A 24,874-nucleotide genomic window follows, 5' to 3' on the forward strand; every position below is an offset into this window, starting at 1 on the left:
CCTCTTTTTCTTCCCTAAATAGACCTTTAAGTAAAAGAAAAACTTAGAAATAAACTTGGGTGTTAACATTCTAGAAAAAATAGTGATTAATCATGGGGCCAAAGGTTAATATTTCTATTACAATAATTTTCTCTTAGGAAAATTATAAAAATAATAAACTATTCATTACCTCTAAGATTATGATTTAGGCATGGCATTAAATAAAGAGTAAACTCATTACAGTGTTTTTAAAAAAAACTCTCAGAGTAAAATCAGCCAGAAAAATTGAGTAATCTATAATTTATTTCATTACTAAACTTGTTTAACTTAACTGAACTGATGAAGTTTGGGCAAGATTACTGTATTTAAGAAGGCAAGCTGTACAACCAGCACAAAATATATTTGTCAAAACTACTACTTAACCAATGTAATACTTGAAAATAATTTAAGCCAAAAATAATTTGTAAAAAATGTTACAATATAATTATTAATTTTAAAACTTAGGCTACTTTTAAAGTATCATCTATGTTCTTAAAAGGGTGATCTTTTTTAAAAAAGACCTTTGTAACTCTAAACTCCCTTCCAAAAATGATCTTTTTTTCTATCTGCTTTAAGTTATTTCTCTTTATTTGCTAAAAAAAAAACAAACAAAAAACCAAATGAAGTAGAATAGGTGCTTTAAAACATGAATTACTTCATGGGGGAGGGGATAAACAAGTTAGGACGCACGTAGACAAGGGAGCATCGCTTAGCACTATGAAGAGATGAGCTATCAAGCCAGGAAAAGACACGAAGGAACCATGCATGTTAAGTAAAAGAAGCCAATCCGAACAGCTACATACATACTGTGTGCCTCCAACTATATGACATTCTGGAAAAGGCAAAACTACAGACAGTAAAAAGATCAGTGGTTGCCAGGGGTCAGCTGGGAAGAAGGGATGTGCGGATTTTTAGTGCAGTGAAGCTGCTCTGTGTGATACCACAGTGGTGGGTGCTTGTCATTATACATTTGTCCAAATCCACAGAACGTACGGCACCATGAGGGAACCCGAATGTAAACTATGGACTGTGGGGTGATGGTGATTTGTCACTACAGATCCATCAACAGTAACAAATATACCAATGTAGTGTGGGGTAAGGCAGGGGAGTGAATCAGAGTGTACAGGATCTCTGTAATTTCCTCTAAAGCTGTTCTAAAAAAAATTTACTTCAACTTTTTGAAAAGCATTCTTTTTCAATAATTAATGCCTTTGGTAAATGTTTAAAGAATGCTTTAGAAATGATTCACTTAAAAATGCCATTCCGTCTCAGAAAGCGTTCAAGTTTCAGTTTAAGTACTATTGACCTTGAGCTCACAATGAAAGAGGTACTTGACCTGGTGCTAAAATTCATAAACCAAATCTCTTTCACTGTTGTAAAACCTGTCAGCGAAAGTAAAACCAGTTACGTATGCTATAATCACCAAATTCATCTTGTTAAACATCAAAAGGTACTGATGAAGACTGGTAGCTAAATTAAACTCAAGATCAAGATGATTTTATTTTGCAGTAACGTACTCTGAGGGAACTACACAGACACTGAATAATTTAGTAGAACTAATATAAGCATTTGAGAATTAAAAGTAAAATAACCCTTCTGAGGAAAGTTTTCTCTTCCTTGCTCTCTCTTTCTTTTAAGGAAAGTTTGCTTTCCTTAAAGCAACGAATTCACTTAGATTCTTGGCTCTTTCCTACTTCATTCTTTCTGTCTTTTGAAAACTTTTTATCAAAAAAGAATAAAGGCTCAGAGGTAAACAGGATAACATATAAGCCAAGTAATCTAATTCTTATCGACTAACATCACACCATGTTTGACTGGTTTAGAGGAAGAGGAGGTGGAATGCTACAGCTCAGTGAAAAAGGAGAAACTACAGTCTAAAATGAGTCTTGTGCATTTATCTATGAAGGGAGCTTATTTAAGTTCTGGCAGCTTCCTATGCAGGCAACATACATGTTTAAATGACAAATTAGTTTCCCTTCTCTGAATTAATTATCTAAACATGACAGAAAAAAATGGTTTACTGTTTAAATGCAATTTTACCAGGGCGCCTGGGTGGCTCAGTGGGTTAAGCATCTGACTTTGGCTCAGGTCATGATCTCACGGTTCGTGTGTTTGAGCCCTGCGTCGGGCTCTGTGCTGACAGCTAGCTCAGAGCCTGGAGCCTGCTTCAGATTCTGTGTCTCCCTCTCTCTCTGACCTTCCCTGCTCATGCTGTCTCCCTCTCTGAGAAATTATTTTTCTTAAAAAAAATTTTTTTAAATGCAATTTTATCACTACCTTCATTTAATAAAGTATTTCTTTCGCAAATACTTAGTTAAGAACATCATAAACTAGAAGGAACAGGACTATACTTTTATCAGCACCACAGACAACAGCACAAGTAGGTTTTAATGAGCTTTCATGCAGTTTAACAGCGTCTCTAAGTAGAACATGTCCTTGCCAATCAGAGTAATGTGTGACCACTTCTGAAATTTAAAAAAAACCTTTTTTTTAATGTTTGTTAATTTTTGAGAAGCAGAGAGAGAAAGAGCACAAGCAAGGGAGGAGCAGAGAGAGAGGGAGACCACAGAATCAGAAGCAGGCTCCAGGCTCTGAGCTGTCAGCACAGAGCCTGATGCGGGGCTTGAACCCATGAACCAGAGCTGAAGTTGGACGTTCAACTGACTGAGCCACCCAGGCACCTCAGCCACTTCTGAAATTAAAATGCAACAACGTTCGAAGTAGCAATTCGAAGGTCAAAAAGGTTAATGAACTTTGAAATATATTATATAAACACGATTTTGCATGTGGCACTTTTGTTGAAATTCAGGAGGCTGCCCCAATGTGGTAGGAGATAAATAATTCTTCTCCTTATAACACTACTTCCCCCACCTACCTTATGTAATGGTCCTTGCCTATATTTTCAATATAAGTTAGGAAAACAAAATAATTAAGCTTGTAGTATTTTTACATGTGGTGGGAGAAACTTACAAAATAATAATTCTAAAAATTATTAAATAAGATTTTATTAATATGTACTTTATACATGGCCATTATAACTACATATATTTTAGCTGTAATATAGAGGCAACATGAATTTACATAGTTAAATTTCCTAAGCTATTAGAAAGGCCCAAATGAACATATTTACCTACCAGGAATCAGATATATGCCCTCTCAATACTGAGGCTCAGTACCAAAAGAAGACCTCAAGGTAAAATTTGGGGACAATCCCTTTCAATCCCATGATAATGGCCAGCTGCAAATAAGCTATTTTCCCACATTCTCTCGCTCCAGAAAGCACCATCTCTTGGGCCCAGGTTGGCACTTAACAGCAGGGTGAAGCAGCGTCTGATCCATCCCCGCTTCCCTGCCACCCACCTCATCCCTGTCTTTAGCCTCAAAGTGATGATGGGCTTTACTCCCTTCTTCCTCTGGTATTCACTTGGTGTCCTTACAGATACCCTCTTAAGCAGCTATGCACAACTTCAAACGTGTGCCTTCTACTGCTCCCTTTTACCACCCACCTGGTCTCTCCCTTCTCTTTATTCAGTGAGTCAAGCGTGTGCCCTGTAAGTATAAAATCAGTCGGCTGCCTGTGTAGAGGGGGGAAGAGCTGTGAAAAGACAAGGTCGTATAAAAAAATAAGAACCAGAAATCAGGGTACCTGAGTTCTAGTCTGACACTAACTTAAGCTATGCAACAATCACCTAATTTGGCTCTAATCTAATCTCATTTCCTTTTCTGAAAAATGATGGGGGTCAGACCGTTTCAATGATTTCTAACCTTCATGGAGCGAATACTCTGGGTTGCTAAGTGCATCAAGAAGAGCTGGTTGAGAGGGGGAAGAAATTTCTATTTTTATCTATCTTATATATTTTGGATCTATATAAAATTTCATTTGGAAAAACAAAAAAGTTTAGAAATCATTGGATTAAATGATCTCCAAGAGCCCTTCCAGATCTAAAATCATAACATAGCAGGAGATTTTCTTCCAAATAATGAAAAAACAAACTCCCAGATTTCTTTTGAGTCACTTTTATGTACTTTCAAAACTGCTTGCTTGGTATATAACCTATTATTTAAAATTACCTGGAAGAACACAAGACCATGAAGTTCCACTATCAAACCAGATGTCCAAAATATCCTGACCAGGCACATATTCCAAGGCATCAGGACCACCAACCTAATAAGACAGTGTGAAAACATTTTAATTAATCAAAGATCACAATATGTACAATAAAAAAGCCAAAAGAAAAAGTCTTAAGAAAATAAAATGATGGGGAGCCTAGGTGGCTCAGTTAGTTAAGGATCCAACTCTTATTTTGGCTCAGTCACGAGCTCATGGTTCATGACATTGAGCCCTGTGTCAGGCTTCATGCTGACAACACGGAGCCCACTTGCGATTCTCTCTCCCTTTCTCTCTGCCCCTCCCCTACTCTGTCTCTCTCTCCAAATAAATAAACTTAAAAAAAAAGAAAGAAAGTCAAATGCTTACAACCACTGAATTCACATTTTAAAATGAAATTTAAAACATTTCTAAGTACTTTGCAATTTAGTACAACTGCCTCATTTGCATGTGAAAGTGACTGTGGCCACTTGATTGTACACTTTTAACTTGGATTCTGCTCGTGTCTGATGGAATCCGTCAACTCCAGCGCAGATCCTATAGAACCCTGATGTACAAGGTAGGCACTGCTCTCTCGTAGTCAACACCTACATCTGCTTAGTCAGCTAAACCTGCTTAAATCAATCTTGGCCCTCAATAAGTTAACAAATAACCTTCCTACTCTACCGCTATATTAAACACCACGCTTCTATGGCTAGGCAAAAACATCTACTGTCAAACTTACACTGGCTCCTAATTTGTAGTGAAATAAACTCATTAACTTTACACAATAACGTAACTACTTTTTAATTTTCAAGAACCCCTCGTGTTTTCATTTACGTCTCGCAATGCACACGAAGGCTGTTAAATACACACAGAAATTTACCTGAGATAAGACTTCCTGAGGAAGGAGCTGCTCAGGGGGATGAGTCCACCAGACATCACTACCATGCTGTTCCACTAGCTTAATGATATGTTCAATGGTCTGGCTGTGTTAGCAGGGAAAAGGCAGAATGGCTCAATTAACTACAGTGAATAATACCGAACACTTTAAAATTAAGAAATAGCTAAAATAAAAAAGAAAAGAAAAAGAACAGTTATCTTCCTGTATCCACACAATATTTTTTTCCTATCTTTTTCTCCAGACTTCAGGAGTACTATCTTCAATTACTTGTTTACTTGGCCACGGGCTGTCATCATAAATTCAATGTAAATAAAATCCAAGTGATCACATATACCCCTTAAAATTAAAAAAAAAAAAAAAGACTTCCTGATATGCCTGTTTCAGTTACTGATTTCCCCATTTCAATCAATCTATTTTCTATCCAGGTACCTGTATTCAAAACGTCCTAATTATCTCCCTTCCCTCCAATGTCTGCCCAAATTAAGATACAATGTGTCATTCTACCTTTGAAATATTACTCAGATTTTTTCTTTGTTCTGTTTTCACTGATACTGTATTTGTCAAACCTCACTGCCTCAATACTAGATTGATTCAGTGGTCTGACTTTTCCCCTCCCCTCATCTCTTTAAGTTAAATGACCTATCTTTGACAGCACTGTATTCCCAACACTGCTTTTATCACAACAAAACCTCCAACACTTATAGGACCAGGTCCAAATTCACCTGTATAAGAGGCAACGCTGTACTAGAGCATGGACGTTGACAACAGATACCCAGGCTTATGTCCTGACTCTGCCACTTGTTTCATATAAGACAACGCGCAAGTGCTATAACTTCATGTGCGACCAGCAGAAGTACTAAAACTCTCTAAGTCTTGGTTGTTCCTCTGTTAAGGAGACTATAATTCATTTATTCAAAAATATCTATTGAGAACCTCTGATATCTTAGAGTCTGTTCTAGGAACTGGAAATACAGCCGTTGATAAGGCAGATAAGGTTCCTGCACTAATGGAATTGAACACGGTAGCGATCCTAGATACCTCCCTCAGAATGCCGTGTAAACAAATTAAGATGATGCATGAAAAACTTAGCATAGACCTAACATACAGTAAAAAGCCAAAAAATGCATATCAAATGAGTACTGAAATTAACCATATCTTTGGGAAGACACAGTTATAAATTATTTGAAAATTACACTCAGGGAAAATTTATACTACATTTTCTCCAGGAATAACATATTTTTAATTTATTATCACAGCTTTATGGACATTACAACTTCCTCTAGTTGCTTTCCATAGGTCAGGGTACATATAATGATCAAGAGCATGGACCTTAGAACCAGACAGCTTTGGTTTAACTCCTGGCTCTATCACTTACTACTTATGTGAGCCTGGGCACAGCACTTAACATTTCTGTATCTGTTTTTAAAATGCAGAGAATAATGGTGTCATTAAGACGGCTATTAAGGATATTAACTAAGCTTATAGATAAAATGCCTAGAACAAGGTCTGGCACATGTTAATAAGTATTATATAACCATGAGCTCTTATTCAAACTGATTTTGTAAAATCAGGTAAATTTAGAGAGTAACTTTGTTAAGCAATTACTGAAACACAAATCCGTATTAGTATTTACAGATTAAGACACACATACACACTGGGTGTTATATGGAAACCAACTTGACAATAAACTATTTGAAAAAAAAAAAAAGACACACACAAAAGCTAAATTTTGAATTATCCTCCTTTCCACCACATTCCATTAATGCTAGTAACTAAGAATTAACTGCAAGCCCATGAGAGGCAATGGAAATGGAGAGTAGTGAATAGGAAAAGCTTTACATTCTTTAAAATTTTTTAGTGTTTACTTATTTATTTATTTAATTAGAGAGAGAGAGAAAGCGCACAAGTAGGGGAGGGAGAGAGAGAGAGGAAGACACAGAGTCTGAAGCAGGACTCGAACCCATGAACTGTGAGATCATGACCTGAGCCAAGGTCGATGCTTAACCAACTGAGCAACCCAGGAGCCCTAAAAAGCTTTACATTCTTAATCTGGATCTGCTTATTAATCATGACTGTGCAAGGGCAAATTATCTCCCGCTCTGGGTCTGAAAATTCACAGATAAAATGTTTATGAAAAAAATTATTATGGAAAGTAAAAATCAATTAAGTATTACAAATTATCAGATAGGCTCAAAAAACTGAAGTTTGAAATACCTAAGTTGGTATACTAGGAAGGATAGACTAAAAAAATATATAATGTTTTCAGCATCTATTTTAAAGAGATTACAGATAACAAGAATGTTAAAACTGGCAAAAGTCCGTATTTCTTCTAGTCATACATTTTCGATGGACTTTAACAGTAAAGATAAACTTTTGTGATAGGAGACCATAAAAACTTTGCGCAATACCTAGTTATATGACAATATTTAGTTACATATTACTTTCTTATATAGTTGGCACAGAACATTTTAACAGTTAAGAAATATGAACATACTATAAAAGAAAATTTAAATAACCTAATATTATTTTTCTAGAAGAATACCCTCTAAAGAGACACTAGCAAAGTACATTTACACACACCCAATTACATGAGGCTCCTACCCATTCTGAAATTTTCATGAAATTTCATTCTAAATACGAGTATCATTTTGACTCCTTATTTTCACAATGTTAACATTAGACTGTAATTTTAGGTAAATGGTAAAACAGCAAAACAGTTTCAAATGTGTTAGAAATAAATAGGTTAAAAAATAACACAAAACTGAAAGCAAATAATTCAAATTTTCTATTAACTTAGGAAATATGGTAGCAGTATTAGGATTAATATTATCAATCGTAATAAAAGCATCTATGTATACCATTGTACTTCTCAAAGCAGTTTACAAGCACTTTTTTAAAAAGTTTATTTATTTTTGAGAGAGAGAGAAATACAGAGTTTGAGTGTAGGGGAGGGGGAGAAGGAGGGGACAGAGAGAGAAAGAGACAAAGAATCTGAAACAGGCTCCAGGCTCTGAAGTGTCAGCACAGAGCCTGACATGGGGCTCGAACTCAGGATCCATGATCATGAGCTGAGCCGAAGTTGGACGCTCCACTCAGGCGCCCCTACAAGCACTATCTAATTGGATTCACAGAAAAACACAGTTAGTAGCTCCTGACAGATGCACTGTTCCCTGCCTGGGGGTTCCTTAAGTCATGAGCCTAAGTAAGTAAGTAACACAGGTAATGCCAGGCCTTCAAACTGTGTCTCCTAAATCATGGTTCAATTCTGTTTTTACCACTCCATTCAGCTTCTCTAACTCATCTATAAAGACAAGCACTCTAACTGTGAATTCACACTTTTGTTCTCTGGGGTTTGCCAAGCAAAGGCGACGAAGACTCTTTCTTATCACCCGTGCAGAATGAGGCCCTCAGCCGGAGATGCAGTGAGGGAACAGGGCGGCCTCAGGAGATTTGTGTGCTGACAGAACATGCACCGAGTCCAAAGACCAGATTCTCCCTGTGAATTATTAGATACTGATAGGAAGACATCATATTACTTTTCTGAGCTTCAGTTTCTGTGAACAATGGGAACAGCTGACGGAAAGAAAGCCGTATGAATCTTACAATTATAGATGACGCATGTCCATTTTAGAAGATCAAATTCACCTCTAATATGACCACATTCTTTTTTTTTTTATATCCCTAAATAGGCAATTCAATGAGGTTTTAGAACGATAACTAAAAAAATATCAAACAATAAAGGAAGAGTCCCATTTTGGAGCTGACAAGTTACTAAGGCAACTGTCAAGTCAACCATCTCTAATCTAAAACTATAGCTTTTGTTACATTTTCTTATAAAGATTAGTAATTCACTCACATAATTTTCAGTGTAAGCAGCATTTTATATACACCTTATTTGCAAATATCCTTTTTAAAAAACTCGTAAGCCTCTTGTTTCAGTGAGGATGAAAGTTTTTGTTTTTCTTTTAGTCTCCATAATACTTATTAAAAATGACAAAACCACACAATGTCATCTACACTAATGAAAATAATCCATCAGTAGTCAATTTTTAAAATCTAATTTCAAAAAAGCTGTCATAAGTAAAACTATACATTTTTAAGAAAATAAACCAATATTTTCCCTCATAACATGCAGATGGATCTGGACAAAAGAATAATTTTTTCGATGTAGTCAAGAGAACTATGAAACATTTTATACTTTATTTTTTTCATGTTTAGTTATTTTTGAGAGACAGAGAGAGGCAGAGCGTGAGCAGGGGAGAGGCAGAGAGAGGGAGACACGGAATCTGAAGCAGACTCCAAGCTCTGAGCTGTCAGCACAGAGCCTGACAGGGGGCTTGAACCTACAAGCCGTGAGATCATGACCTGAGCTGAAGTCAGATGCTTAACTGTCTAAGCCACCCAGGCACCCCAGAAATAAGACACATTTTAAAGAAGGAAGAGAAGAAGCTCTGCCTCAATTAGTAGAGCAAATGTTACTAATATTTAGAGCAAGACTTGCATCCCCCCATCATGAAATATAAAAATATCACGAACCAAATATAATTTAATAAACATTGTGTTGTACAAGTCAGTTCTGTTTTGAGATCTTAGAGCACTACATTATGTGTATTTTCGAAAACAGGAAAAGAAGCTAAAGACAACTCTGGAGCTCGAGGATAAAAACTGAACAAAATTTATGATAAACAAGAATACAGACTTCAAAGACAACACCCTCACAATCCAAACAAATCAAAATTTAAGTGCACAGATTTGGTACCACAAAGTTAAGAACTTTCTCTTGGCTTGTATTCTGAGGTTCTGAATAATCTTAAAAAAACTGTGGCAGAGAATTTTAAAAACACAATTTTCAGTAAAAATAAACCTACACTGGCAACGTACAAACTTGAGGTAACTATCCTGGATTGTAAAATAAAGGTAGATTTCACGGGGCGCCTGGGTGGCTCAGCCGGTTAAGCATCCAACTTCAGCTCAGGTCACGATCTCACCATTTGTGGGTTTGAGCCCCGCATCGGGCTCTGTGCTGACAGCTCAGAGCCTGGAGCCTGCTTCAGACTGTGTCTCCCTCTCTCTCTGTCCACCCCCAGCTCATGCCTCGTCTCTCTCTGTCTCAAAAATAAATAAATGGTAAAAAATTTAAAAAAAAAGATTTCACACATAGTTCAAACAAAATCTGGGAGGATAACTTGGAAAACAAAAACAAAAACAAGTGAATGCTACACTAGCGTTTAAAAGGTAGTGTCGTTAGAATGCTGGGGCAAAAACCTAGAAACAGTCCAGTGTCCTTGATGGGCTGCACGGGTTGGATTTTCATGCAGAGAAATGAGGCAACCATTAAGAGCTAAGCCAGCATTTTCAGCAGCTGCATGCTCAGTCTTCTAAAACCAAGGGAGATGATTTCTTCCTATCATCATGTGCCTGTATCATCAACTGTATGAGACATCCTTACATAATTTATCCTTGTACAAGAGACGTAAGTCTTCTTATTTAAGAATAAATATTTTAGAAGTATAATTGTTCATAATGAAACTGAAATGCTTTAACAAGTTTTAAAAACAACTTTAAGCAATATTTGTTTTAAAAATAAAGAGACCTCTCTTAGTGATAGTGAATATTCTTTAGAAAAAAATACAAGGAAAAAGTTAAAATGTGTCTTTGGAAATTTAAGAATTTTTCCCTTCTGTTAATAATATCCTATACTTAACATAAGCACACAGTTAACTTATAGCCTAAAGATCAGTATAAATTACTGTTAATAAAAGTGGGTGAAGCCACTTATCACTACATAATATATGCTTCCATTTTAATGCTGTATTTCATAAAGCAATAAATCCATCATAAAACTTTGTACTTTATGCAAGGACCTTATCTAAATACATGCATTAGGTGTCCCTCCTTAGGTTTCAACCAGTGAAAATCCACAAGGTTGTATGAGCAACTATAACACCATCCAATCATTCTAAACTTTGATATCAACTGTGCTGAAGGCTTATTTAGCAAGTTATCAGAGATTCAGCAGCATTAAGATTACTAAGCAAGGAAGAAACTGTTGCTGTCATTCCACTGTCTTCTGCGCTTTGTCTTTATTAAGGCAACAATATTAAGGCCTGTAAGACAACTTTTCTTCTGCAAATTACTGGAATAAGAATGAGGTAAGAGGCTAAATGTTTCCAATTTATTTACTAAATTTATACATTTAATTCTAGAAGACAGTGAAATTTGAAGGGGGGAATTCTACTTTTAATTTAATCTTACACTTATGTTTTTTTTAAAGGTGACAAGAAACAATTTTGGAGAATTTTTTATTTAATGAACATTATAAAATTTTTTCATGAAAAAGCTTGTTATTATTAACATGAGCAAGAGGGTGGGAGAGCTAGCACTCAAACTGAACTAGAAATTCCTTGACTGTTTCTAGTAAATTTCTCATAATTTCCAGAAATCGGGGGCTAAATTTCCTAAATGCATACATTATTGCATTAACAGTGAATTGACACAATCATCTGAAATAAACAAAATTTGACAACTTCTTTTCCTTCCTAGGTAGCAAATGCTTCTAAAAATGTTACCTTTTTATTCCATTAAAAAATATTTGTCTTTATTAACTAGGAATAGATTTCTACCTAAATTATAATGACATTCTGTTACAGATTCAGAAAAATCAATGATGTTATTAAAGTCAGAAATGCAATTATATCTTGAGCAAATACAAATGTGAATATGAAGTGCAGATGAGAACATTAATTCAAATCAAAGTTAAACATCAGTTTCAAATCTACTAATCTCTAAACTTATTTGCAATGTGAAACAATCAAGAGTTTCTTTTGTGAAACAAGACTTTAACTTACAGACTTTGGTCCAGAAAAGCAGAAGGAATGTTCTAGTAGGCTTACTGGGGTTATCAAGTGTAACAGCAACTCCATGTGGACTGCGTGCCAACGTCCAGTGGAGATGCTGTTACTTTTGATGATTACCAACTCACTACAATAGAAAGATCTTTTCAAGAAAGACAGACCATTATGGTCACTTGATCCTGACTTGATTAAGGAGGAAAAAAGGTAACTTTTCACGCTGTCTTAAAAAAAATTACTTACAAGTACGTAATTAGAATTAACACCTATCTTCTTAAATTAAGTGCAATGTCACACCAAGGAACCAACAGTGGAAGAAGATTAATCTTGAGTCATCACTCAGAAATGGTGTACAGGACAATGACCTATGAATTGACAGACAGTTTGGCTAAGTTTGTCTGTCATTTCTGTAGGCCAATCTTCTGTATATCTCTTCTACTTCAAATCAGAATTCAACTAATACCATGCAAGCAACACGATGGGAGATGCACAGAAAACAATCAGCAACATAAGCGTGTAAATATACCGACTATAAATAAAAAATAAGTAACACCTGATGAGAATTTGCTTGTGTTTTTCTGACAAAGCTCACATTTATTTCACCTGGCTTAGTGACCAATCGACCTATGTCCCATTTTATTGTCATGATTGTAAAATGAACTAATTTCCTCTTCTTGCTAATGTGTACATATATCCACCTCAATAACTTCCAGGAAAGTCCCTAAAAATCTTGTTATCCAAACATAAACATACACACACACACACACACACACACAAACAAGGAAAAAATAATGACAATGGCTTAGAAACATTCCTTAAAAGAAAACTGTACTGTGTGGAATTTTAAACAGTACTTGTGTAAATATATGTCAACTTTAAGGTATTAAGGTGTCAGCAGTTTATATCTGACTGAGTTCTCAATTGTAAGAGCAACATGAGCAATAGTAGTGGGGCCAAAGAGCCTCAGCTCCACGCTGTAGTAACACTGAGGAAGTCTTACAATGACCCCCTGGCCTCCCACCTTTACCTTCTTTTCCTAAAACATACTCGCTCCTCACGCCTATTTAAGAATTTAAAATGCTTAACCTAGTATTCAAAACTCACTACAATTTGCCCCCACCAACCTCTCTCAGCATGTAACTTTCTAAAACCCCCTCAGCGCCTGGCAGTCCCATCATGGCTCCTGCACGTGTGCTAGGCTTTCCCCACCCCACACCTAAGCTCCTGCGAATCCCTCCACTTGCAAAATACTTTCCCCCATTTCCTACCTAATCCTCAAGGCCCTATTCAGCTGCTGCATCCTCTGTGAACAAAGCAAATGAGCCGTTTTATGTTCAAGGCAGGACTTGTAGTTTTTCCCTGATCCAGGCCGCCATAAGGTGTCAGATCGCCCATGAAACACTGATACAAAGTATATTTCAGATTGAAAAGGAACTTCTACACAGAAAACACGAAGAACTACCTAACATGTGGCTATAGATGATTAAAACAAACAAAAAGAAACCCCACTTTAATCAACATTTTAAAAAACCCTAAAACACATGCGTTCATAAAAAGGACCCTGTAAAGAAATAATGATAACGTTGACGATGAAAAGCAGAACCTTTTTACAAGAATTCTGACAAACCCCAAAGTAGAAACATGCAACTCTATGTCTACAGTCTCTTGAACTCCCTATCATTGCCTGGTGGCCTCCATGCCCTCAAAAGCCTCACTGGATCCTCAAATGATAAAATGTGAAAATATTTACCAAAATGGGTTCAAATTTTTTACCCATGTTAAAACATAACTTAATAAAAATTCCATTAACCAGATTAAAACAAATTACTCAGGGGCGCCTGGGTGGCTCAGTCAGTTGAGCCATCCGACTCTTGCTTTTGGCTTAGGTCATGATCTCCTGGTTTCAGAGTTCAAGCCCCACAACTGGGCTCCACACTTCCAGTGCAGAGCCTGCTTGGGATTCTCCGTCTCCCTCTCCTCCTGCCTCTCCCCAACTTGCACTGTCTCTGTCTCTCAAAATAGATAAATTTTTAAAAATTATTCAAAGAAAATGAAAACTTAGGATGTATTCCTAAAATGGATGATTACTATTTCTGTCTCCACATCTGTCAGTAAAAGCAATACTGAATACTGAAAATCTTCCTAATTTACTAGAAGATAAACCAGTTAGACGTTATCTCATGAAAAACAGGGACAATGTCAGTCTTGCGCCTGCTTCAAGGAGAGTCTAGTGTGCGGATGAGGAAAAAACTCTTTCCATTGGGTACATTTTTCTACCCTGCATTGTCGACTGTGTCCCTGCTTTATGTTCTCAAAAGAAAAAAAGGAAAAACCCTTAAGGAAAAGAGAAGAAATAGCTAGAAAGGTAATCACTAAAATAAATGTAATTTTGTGCATTTAACTACATAAGTTTCTTAAATTTTAAAGGACCTATAAATAATTACATAATGTCATTTGTATTGAAACAGTAGCTTAAAGTAAGAGAGGACTCTGATTCCTAAAGAGAAACTGCATACTGGGATCCCCTCCTGAATGCTGTTCATCTTCGGACTCCCGACACTGGATCCTAGCACAACGCTAGGCAAACAGTCAGAAACCACAGATTCGAGCCTCTGCTTCTAAGTATCTACACTGAAAAACTGTAGTTGTTAAAATTTCAACCAGATGAAAGGATCTTTTTGAAATTATTTTTATCCCGCCCAAAAACTTATTTTAGAATATGTGATTTAACTTATATTAGTTCTCAACAGTCCACTATTTTTCTACTTTTGAAGAAAACACAGCTCACTTTAAAATGCTGAAAAAAACTGGGGCACCTGGGTGGCCCAGTTGGCTGGGCGTCTGACCCTTGATTTTGGCCTGGGTCATGATCATGGGATTGAGCCCCACATGGGGATGTGCTGACAGTGCGGGGCCTGCTTGGGATTCTCTGTCTCTCCCTCTCTCCACTTCCCTGGCTTGTCTGCGCTCTCTCTCAAAATAAATAACACTTAAAAAACACTGTTTCCATTTTTTAAAAATGCTGGAAAAAATGTAGAAAGAGTTCTACCTGTTGATCAAGAATTCATCTTTTGTCTTGTGATGAAACACAGGGATTGGAACACCCCAAACTCTTTGCCTTGATATACACCAATACGGCCGTCTGTCCATCGTTTCGACCATGGCATTCAGTGCTGATCCAGGAATAAATTTCACTTTTTTTAACAATTCCTGCAATTGATGCACAAATCAGGTCCAGTGAGATTAAGCAGAACAAATTTTCCAGAACTTCCACTATTTATCCTCATAGTTCTTTATTTTGGATGTTTATAGTCATTCACACGTTTCCCTCCCCACACCCAAAAACTTAAACTAAAAAAAACAGATTTCAGAGCAAATGAAGCAAAGTTAAAACAAGACCACAAAGGATCTAATAAAGAACATCAAGATCAGACTCCACCTTTAGAGGATGCGACAAAAGATTTTATACTAATTTCCAAGCACCCTATATCAACACTGTAGTAAAAGGGTTAGCAGAAGTATTATACTTTGTTAAACCACCATTAAAATCCAATCAGATGTGATTGCAACATTAATTTTTTAAGTACTTAAAAAATAAGCTACCGTTTTAGGATGATAAACAAGAGCTGCAATATAACCTAATTTCACATACTATGGTTTACAATACAGAACACACTTTCTCAAAATCAGTCGCTTCCTATTTACTTGCTCTCTCTCAAGAACACCCTCTACCTTCAGCCCCCCTAAAAGTTGTTTTTTATTTCATTTCATTTCATGTGTCAATTACTAAAAGATGAACTATATAAGAAAAATGTTTGGTAATAATCTCAAGAAAGGCCAAATATGTTAACTTCATTTTAAAGAATCTATCCATTAATTAAGCATTTTTCTACTTGCAGGGCATTTTAAATATTTTCCTCACTTAACCTGAACTGCAAGAAATCCTCTCCCCAAAACTCTTTGTAGCACCACCTACAGGAAGAATGGCAACATGTGCAATTCAATTTGATTTATCCTTGGTTCAGAAATCCAAGAAATATGAATACAGGCTGTATACTTAATTTTTTAAAATAACTATTACTGTAATAAGATGGTAATAATGGCATTTGAATTATGTTTAAATAATCTTTATCTTTCAGATAAATATACCGAAATATTTATGGAAGACATAAGGCCTAAAATTTGCTTCACAATAATCCAATAGGTAAGGAGTAAAAGGTAGGTGGTAGGAGGGGTGCAGATAAAAAAAAATTGGGGCGCCTGAGTGGCTCAGTCAGTTAAGCGTCCAACTTCGGCTCAGGTCATGATCTCAAAGTAAGTGAGTTCGAGCCCTGCACTGGGCTCTGTGCTGATGGCTCAGAGCCTGGAACCTGCTTCAGATTCTGTGTCTCCCTCTCTCTCTGCTCCCCCACTTGCACTCTGTCTCTCTCTCAAAAATAAATAAACATTAAAAAAAATTAAAATAAAATAGGCCAAAAACTGATTAAATTTGGGGAGCAGAAACATGGAATAGATTATTCTATTACTGCAATGAGAAATTGAAAATTGTCTATAAAGAAATTAAACAAAACAAAACACCTGGCTCCAGCATACTGCATCAGACTTAGATGTTCTTCAATCAAAACTCTGTACAGAGCTGAAGGTACAAAACTTAACATTTACAATAAGGGAAACAGGCTTCACAGGAAGGCAAACAGTAACACAGTCCATATCACAGTTGTCCACTCTATACAAATATAGAAAACGTAAACTGCCTGCATATACCTTTGGCAAGGGCTTCAAATTGCCAAGCCAACACATAAACCAATTTATTACAGTTATATGTTAAGATGAAAGCAGTAACATAAAATATCTTCATTACCAGCCTGGTTAAGAAGTATATATTTCAGCTCCTTCATTCAATAGAATTAAGTTGTTTACAACACACACACACAGATATGTGGTGAATGAAGGAGCTCAAATATACATTAATATTTAAAATACCCATTTTATAGTATTTGTTAAGTCAAAGCAACAAGTTTTAGAATGGATTGCAATTTCAATCTTAAGGAAGCAAAGCGTTTTTAAAGAGTTTTACTGAACGTTTACTAGGTGCCAGACACTGGTCTGGAACTCTCATTCACTCACCCGACGAGGTTGGCATTATTATCAACTTTATATGGATGAGAAAACTGAGGTTCTGAGAGGCTAAACCACTCCTGAACTCACTTCTATCCTAACTCTATATTACTTTCACTACACTGGGCAGGAAATTTGGGCTCACCACTTAACCTCTTTAAGCCACATGTGTATAATGAAGGAATGAAATTTAAGATCCTTCTAAATCTAAAACTATTAATTTTATGAAACCAAATCACATCACCAAATCATAATAGCACCAATCCCTTCTTCAACCTTCACATGCAACCCTTTCACACTGAGGGAATGAAAACCCAACGCTCACAACAGGATGTCTCTTATACCTTGGCTGTAGCCTTGATATCCGTGATATTTACAAACCACTGCTTGCTGGCACGAATAACCACTGGTTTCTTAGTCCTCCAGTCATAGGGATAGCTGTGTACCAATTCCTCCTCTTTCAACAAATGTTTTGAAGCCTTAAGCATCTTTATAACTTTAAAAAAATCAATAACAATTTACATTAGAATTAAAAAGTACTATGAAAACCCTAATAGCTCTGTAATTCCCAGGGAGTACTAATTGGAACCAGTAGGTACCTGCTCTAAGTGTAGCTACTTCGGCACAGTCTGGGAATCTCTTGGCAAAAAAAGCAGGGACTATAAAACCTTAATGAGACTCCAAATTAAGCCATCCCCGTGGCTCTTCACTCCAAAGGAAAGATAAACAGGATATATCTAAGATTCTACATTTGAAATCCATAGCCATAATCTTTCATACCATGAATCTTAAAATGGTCTTCAAAGAATCCAAAAGAAACCAACTACAGTGGGTCGAATTTTAGCCCCCCAAAATATATGTTCATGTCCTAACCCATAGTACTTAGGAGTGTGACCATATCTGGAAATAGGGTCTTTGCGGATGTAATCAAGTTAAGACAAGGTCACACTGGATTAGGGTAGGCCCTAAATCCAATGACTAGTGTCCTAATAAGAGGGGAGGATAGAGACACACAAGAGCAAAGGATGTGTGACAATGGAGGTAAAGATTAGAGCGACACCAAGGAAAGCTGCTTAGCTTTCCAGAAACCACCAGCAGCTAGGAAGAGACAAGGAAGGGTTCTTGCATAGAGCTGTCAGAGGGGGCAAGGTCCCTGCCGAAACACTCATCTCAGACTTCCAGCCTCCAGAACTGTGAGAATAAATTTCTGTTGTTTTAAGCTGCTAATTTTATGGTAATTTGTTACAGTAGTTCTAGGAAAGTAATACACCACATTTAATTAGGCTTAATCTTAGTGTGGGCAAAGAAAGGTCTTCACTGTACCTGGTCCTTGGGTCTATAATTATAGAAAATCAGAAAGATGAGTCAAGGCTGGAGGACCCGTAAGATCATAATACATAACCAGTGCTGCACAGGTGACCAGGGATTTACAAGAGGGTTATAAGAAGAGTAGTGTCTGCATCTAGCCTCAAGCCTGATTTTATTTTTCCACAAAACTAATACTGCCATAGCCCTAAAATAACATCACTCCCTGCTGATTGCCCTGCTTTGCTTAAACAGAGCAATTTTAAAGCAAAAGATGAAAGGGTCCCAACTTCCATCTTAAACCATGTGGTAAAAAAAAAAAAAAAAAATACAATTTCAGACTTTTGTTTCTAATGAGAGTGTAAGACGGGGGAAGAGTTGGCAAAGGTTACTGCTGGCTGCTTTTCAGGAGATACACATTTATGATAACAACATCTACAATACTCACCCACATCTGTCCCCTCTTCAAGGACAGCCTTATTTTGAAGTTCAGGACCTGCAACTTCTGTGAAAACTCCATCTTCATCCACTAGACAATCCTACAATGGGTTATGTTCAACAATTAAAGTACCAAGAGATTTTATCTTATGATAATATCCAGCAAGACAATATACATAAGACATCTCAAGAGAGTCTTTCACTGCACTGAAAACCTGGGTACTTCTTTCTCAGTTAATAGAAACTTCTGGATTTACACATTTAAACCACAAAAGCCAAATGTCTTTTTGTTTTTGTTTTTGAGAGACAGGGCACACACAAGCACACAAGCAAGGAGGAGAAGAGGGAGAGCGAGAGAGAGAATCATAAGCAGGCTCCATGCTCAGCATAGAGTCTGATGCAGGGCCCTGATCTAACAGCTGTGAGATCATGAACTGAGCCGAAATGAAGAGTCAGATGCTTAACAGGCTGAACCACCCGGCCATCCCAAAAGCCAAAATGTCTTATTAAAACAAATATGTGAAGTTTAATTAAAAAAGTAAAATCCTCAACAAAATATTAGCAAACTGAATCTAATAATACATTTTAAAAAATCACACACACCACAATCATTTGAGATTAATTCCTGGATGCAAGTGTGGCTCAAGATTCACAAAACCACCAATGTAATGATGTCACATCAATAAGAGAAAGGATAAAAACCATTACGATCATTTCAATAGAGGCAGAAAAAGCATCGGACAAAGTACAACATCTATTCATGATAAAAACCCTCTGCAAAGTAGTAGAGAAAACATACCTTAACATAATAAAGCCTGTACATGAAAAGCCCACAGCCAACAATATACTCAGTGGGGAACAACTGAGAGCTCTTCTCCCAAGGTCAGGAACAAGACAAGGATGTCACTCTTACCACTTTTATCCAACATAGTCCTGGAAGTCCTACCCACGGCAATTAGACAACATAGAAATAAAAGGCGTCCAAATTGGTAAGAAAGAAGTAAAACTCTCATTATTTGCAGATGACATGATACTATATATTAAAAAAAAAAACCCTAAAGACTCCACCAAAAGAGTGCTAGAACTGATAAATGAATTCAGTAAAGACGCAGGATACAAAATCAATCTGTTGCATTCCTATATACTAATAATGAAGCAGCAGAAAGTGAAATTAAGAAAGTAATCCCATTTGCACTTGTACTAAAAACAATAAATTATCTAGGCATAAACTTAACCAAATATGTGAAAGACTTGTCCTCTAAAAACTGTAAATGATAAAAGAAATTCAAGATGATGCCAATAAATGGAAAGACAATCTATGCTCAAGGATTGGAAGAACAAATATTGTTAAAATGTCTACACTATCCAAAGCAATCTACAGATTTAGTGCAATCTCTATCAAAACACCAACAGCATTTTTCACAGAACTAGAACAAAAAATATTAAAATTTGTATGGAACTATACCTGTGACCTCTCATAGCCAAAGTAATTTTGAAAAAGAAAAATGGAGGAGCCTGGGTGGTTCAGTCAATTAAACATCCAACTTTGGCTCAAGTCATGATCTCAGGGTTCATGAGTTCAAGCAGTGCATCAGGCTCTGTGCTGAAAGCTCGGAGCCTGGAGCCTGCTTCAGGTTCTGTGTCTCCCTCTCTCTGGCCCTCTCCCACTCATGCTCTCTCTCTCTCAAAAATAAACATTAAAAGGTTTTTTAAAAAGAAAAACAAAGGGGCGCCTGGGTGGCTCAGTCGGTTAAGCGTCCAACTTTGGCTCAGGTCATGATCTCACAGTTCGTGGGTTTGAGCCCCGCGTCGGGCTCTGTGCTGACAGCCAGCTCAGAGCCTGGAGCCTGCTTCGGACTCTGTGTCTTCCTCTCTCTCTGACCCTCCCCTGCTCACACCGTCTCTGTCTCTTTCTCTCTCTCTCTCAGAAATTAAAAAAAAAAAAAAGAAAAAGAAAAAGAAAACTGGAAGCATCACTATTCCAGATTTCAAGTTATGTTACAAAGTAGTAATTAAAACAGAGTGGTACTGGCATAAAAACAGACAGACAGGTGAATGGAAGAGAACAGAAAACCCAGAGGTAAACCAAAAATTATATGGTTAATTAATCTTCAACAAAGGAGGAATGAATAGACAATGGGAAAAAGTCTCTTCAACAAATTTTGAACTGGACCCCTTTCTTTCACCATACACAAAAACAAACTCAAAATGGATTAAAGGCCTAAATGTAAGACCTGAAACCATAAAAATCTTTGAAGAGAGCATAGACAGTAACCTCTTTGACATCTGCTATAGCAACTTTTTTCTAGAGATGTGTCTTGAGGCAGGGGACACAAAAGCAAAAATAAAGTAAGGGGACTACATCAAAATAAAAAGTTGCTGCACAGCAAAGGAAACAATAAAAAAAACCTAAATGGCAAAATACTAAATGAGAGAAGATACTTACAAATGATATCTGATGAAGGGTTAGTATCCAAAATATATAAAGAACTTCTAAAACTCAACACCCCAACAACAAATAATCCAATTAAAAATGGGCAGAAGACATGAACAGACCTTTCTCCAAAAAAGACATCCGGATATCCAAAAGACATGAAAAGATGCTCAACATCACTAATTACAAGGGAAATGTCAATCAAAACTACAAAGAGGTATCACTGCACACCTCTCAGAATGGCTAAAATCAAAATACAAGAAACAACAAATGTTGGCAAAGACATGGAGAAAAAGGAACCCTCATGCACTGTTAGTGGAAACAGTGCACGCAAACCCGTGCAGCCACTATGGAAACAGTATGGGGTTTCCTCAAAATGTTAAAAAACAGAACTATCCTATAATCTGGTAATCACACTACTGAGTATTTACCCAAAAACATAAAAAAATACAAATTCAGGGGTGCCTGCGTGCTTCAGTACACACACACACACACACACACACAGAGAGAGAAAGGAATATTATTCAGCCATTAAAAAAAAGAAATGAAATCTTGTCATTTATAACAACATGGATGTATCCAGAAAGTATAATGCTAAACCAAATAAGTCAGTCAAAAAAGACAAATATCATACGATCTCACTCATATGTGGAATCTAAGACACAAACAAAAGGAAAAAGAGAGAGAGAGAAACCAAGAAATACACTCTTAACTACTGAGAACAAACTGATGGTTACCAGAGAGGAGGTGGTGGAGGGGCTGGAGGAAACAGGGGTGAGGATTAAAGAGTATACGTATGATGATGAAAAATAAAATAATTTTTTAAAAAGTTAAATATACTAAAAACACCTTTAACTTGGTCTCTATTAATTTCCAGATCTATGGCAATGTACATATACTGTGCTGACTGGGACTCAATTTTAACAAATGAAGAAATTTCCTAAGTAACTGACATGTGTAACACATTTAAAGAGGACTGTTTAAAAAAAAACAAACTGCTCTTTTAAAGTAGTCAAACCTGCTTGCCACTTTTCACAAACTAAAAGTAATTTGTATGAATTAGTACTTTGAAAAAAAAAAGTCCCCATTTAGTATTTATTTTTCAATTCTAATTTTGTGCTGATTTTGTGTTACTTCTCCAAAATCCTCCTCAATCAGTATGAATTAATGAGGCGTTAGGATACTGACCAAATCTAAGCATTTCACAACTTAATTGTGACAAAAACGACTGCTTATCACCAAAACGTAAAGATGTTAGTTAGGATCTATTACTTTAATTCTACAAAAGCAACAATTAAACAGGAAAGAAAGCGGAAACGTACGGTGGACAGGCTGTGTTGAGCAGCCACACTGTAATCTTCCATACCGTGGGCTGGGGCTGTGTGAACCAACCCTGTTCCTTTTGTCATAGTCACATGATTTGCAGGCAAAAGAGGAGAGGCTTTATCAGGAATTAAGGGATGAGAACAAGTACCATTTTCCAAATCTACACCTGTTGGGAAAGAAAACCATAATTAAGAATTATTTTGCGTAACAATGTTTTTACGTCTTTAAGAGTAGCAAGAGAATATCAGGTGAAAAGTGCAGGATCTTCCAGGCACATGGGTGGCTCAGTGTCGATAAAGTGTCCAATTCTTCATTTTGGCTCAGGATGAGATCTCACTGTCCTGAGACTGACCCCCACACTGGGCTCAGCATGGAGCACAGAGCCTGCTTGGAATTCTCCCTCTCCACCCCTCCACTGCTCATTCTGTCTTTCAAAATAAATAAATAAACTTAAAAAAAAAAAAAACTGCCTGAGTGGCTCAGCTGGTTAAGCTTCTGACTTTGGCACAGCTCATAATCTCACTATCTATGAGTTCAAGCCCCACACTGGGCTCTGTGTGACAGCTCGGAGCCTGGAGCCTGTTTCAGATTCTGTTGTCTCCCCCTCTCTCTGTCCCTCTCCTGGCCGTGCTTTCTCTCAAAAATAAATGTTAAAAAAAAGTTAAAAGGAAAAAAAAAATGCAGGATCTGGAACAAGATTGGCTTCAAACCTTGGTTTCCCTTTTTACTTGCACTGTGACCTTTAGGAACCTATGGTATGTAGATAATTACACTTTCCATCTCAGAGGGTTGCCATGAGGGTAAACTGAGGTAATACAATTTAAGTATTTTGGGCACTTAGCAAAATACTTGCCACACAGTAAATGATTTAAAATATTAGCAATTATTATAACAGATAATGCAAATGAGCCCAAGATTTCTCTAACTTATGTACAGCTATGCACCTTTTGGAATATAAGGAAAAAGAAACTGTAGAATGACAGATCAATGACCAGTAGGTTCTAACACTATCTCGGAGGGAATTAACTGTTGTTGCTTTTCATAATGTTACTCTAAAAAGGTAAGAAATGATAAATAACACCTAAGTCACTAGATACCCACAATGTACTGGACTAAACATAAATTCTTACTTTATAACACTACCAAATACCTAATATCTGCAATTTATAAATCAGAAAACAAGAAAACGTAGGCAACATGCCTGAGGTTACATGCCCAATAAATGATTGAATCCAACTTCCAAGGCAAGTATGATTCTAACGTTCTGTATAATTCCAGCCCTTTTAATAATACATCGTATCTACCACCTATCCATTTTTCCACACCATCACTAGTGCTTCTCACCTTTACTGCTTCTTGAGTTGGTTCTATAAATTAATCTTTCATATGCTCAAAAATAACAGAAATAAGTAAGTCCCCCAAATTTAAAAGGATTACCTGGTTCTACTTATACATTACCAAGATATACTGAATAAGTCTACTTACTCTATCTACTCTCCAACAATTAAAGAATTTCAATGGTCCCCTTACTCCTAAAATCTTCCCCATAAATCATCCTTCATCTTTCCAGACTAAATAAGATTAACTTAAAAAAAAAAAATCTGTCCTCACAGAGGAATGTTTCCACTTTTATGATCCTTTCTTTCTGGCTGTAGGGCAGTAAGAAGTAACCCAATCAATACTACCAAAATAATACAAATCTTTTACCTTTAACATTTCATAGATTGCCCTGTTGGTGATTTCATTTTGATTAAAACAGTATGTAAAAAAAGACCTGAGAAAAACATTCCTTATGACTGATGGCAATGAACTCCCTTTTCTGAAAAAAATCACAAGTTCTCCTCACTGTTGAACTTGGATGACTTGGCATTTTATTCCTAGAAAATACCTGAATTACTAGGAAAAGCTTGAATACTTCTAGATGCATTTTTCCCAAGATAATTCATAATGCTGCCAAAGAAGAGAACTGTCAACACTGATTTTTAGAGAAATCTACTGTTTACTTTTCACTTTGATTCCCTTGAGTTAGATTCATAAGTAAGACCAGTCCCCATGTCCTATGTAGTACTTTTCATGCAGTCTTGGTATGGAAATGAAAGGTTTAGGGCAAAGTAAATTTCATCTATTAACCTTCCTTTATCTCCATCCTTAGTGTATCTACCGCTTAATATTCTCCCTCCCCTCCTAACAAAAATTTCTGAATGATCAATAAGAAACTATTTATATTTTTCTATAAAGAAAAGCTATCCTACACAAATTATTACATTTTAGCTGTTTAATATTCCTACTGCTTTAATAAGTTAATGAGCTATTTGTCACCAGTTTATTTTGTCACAGATGAGAAGTGTATCTACTCCTCTAAAATGTGGTGGCTCAAACAGCAACCCAATAAT

The 24,874-nt window shown here is 36.6% G+C and overlaps 1 protein-coding gene across 1 annotated transcript in view; it reads right to left on the reverse strand.

Annotated features, from left to right (window-relative positions):
• IARS2 (isoleucyl-tRNA synthetase 2, mitochondrial) overlaps positions 1 to 24,874 on the reverse strand; it is a 61,679-nt gene that overhangs the window by 13,317 nt on the left and 23,488 nt on the right. Inside the window, exons 9-14 of the mRNA XM_039250610.1 lie at positions 22,478 to 22,647; positions 18,732 to 18,822; positions 17,323 to 17,474; positions 14,910 to 15,070; positions 4,992 to 5,094; positions 4,090 to 4,183 (exon numbers count right to left, since the gene is read on the reverse strand). Coding sequence (XP_039106541.1) covers positions 4,090 to 4,183; positions 4,992 to 5,094; positions 14,910 to 15,070; positions 17,323 to 17,474; positions 18,732 to 18,822; positions 22,478 to 22,647 — 771 coding nt within the window. The remainder of the gene's footprint in view (positions 1 to 4,089; positions 4,184 to 4,991; positions 5,095 to 14,909; positions 15,071 to 17,322; positions 17,475 to 18,731; positions 18,823 to 22,477; positions 22,648 to 24,874) is intronic.

Source organism: Hyaena hyaena, unplaced genomic scaffold (assembly GCF_003009895.1).
Source record: "Hyaena hyaena isolate Hyena2069 unplaced genomic scaffold, ASM300989v1 scaffold_374, whole genome shotgun sequence".
Classification (NCBI taxonomy): domain Eukaryota; kingdom Metazoa; phylum Chordata; class Mammalia; order Carnivora; family Hyaenidae; genus Hyaena; species Hyaena hyaena.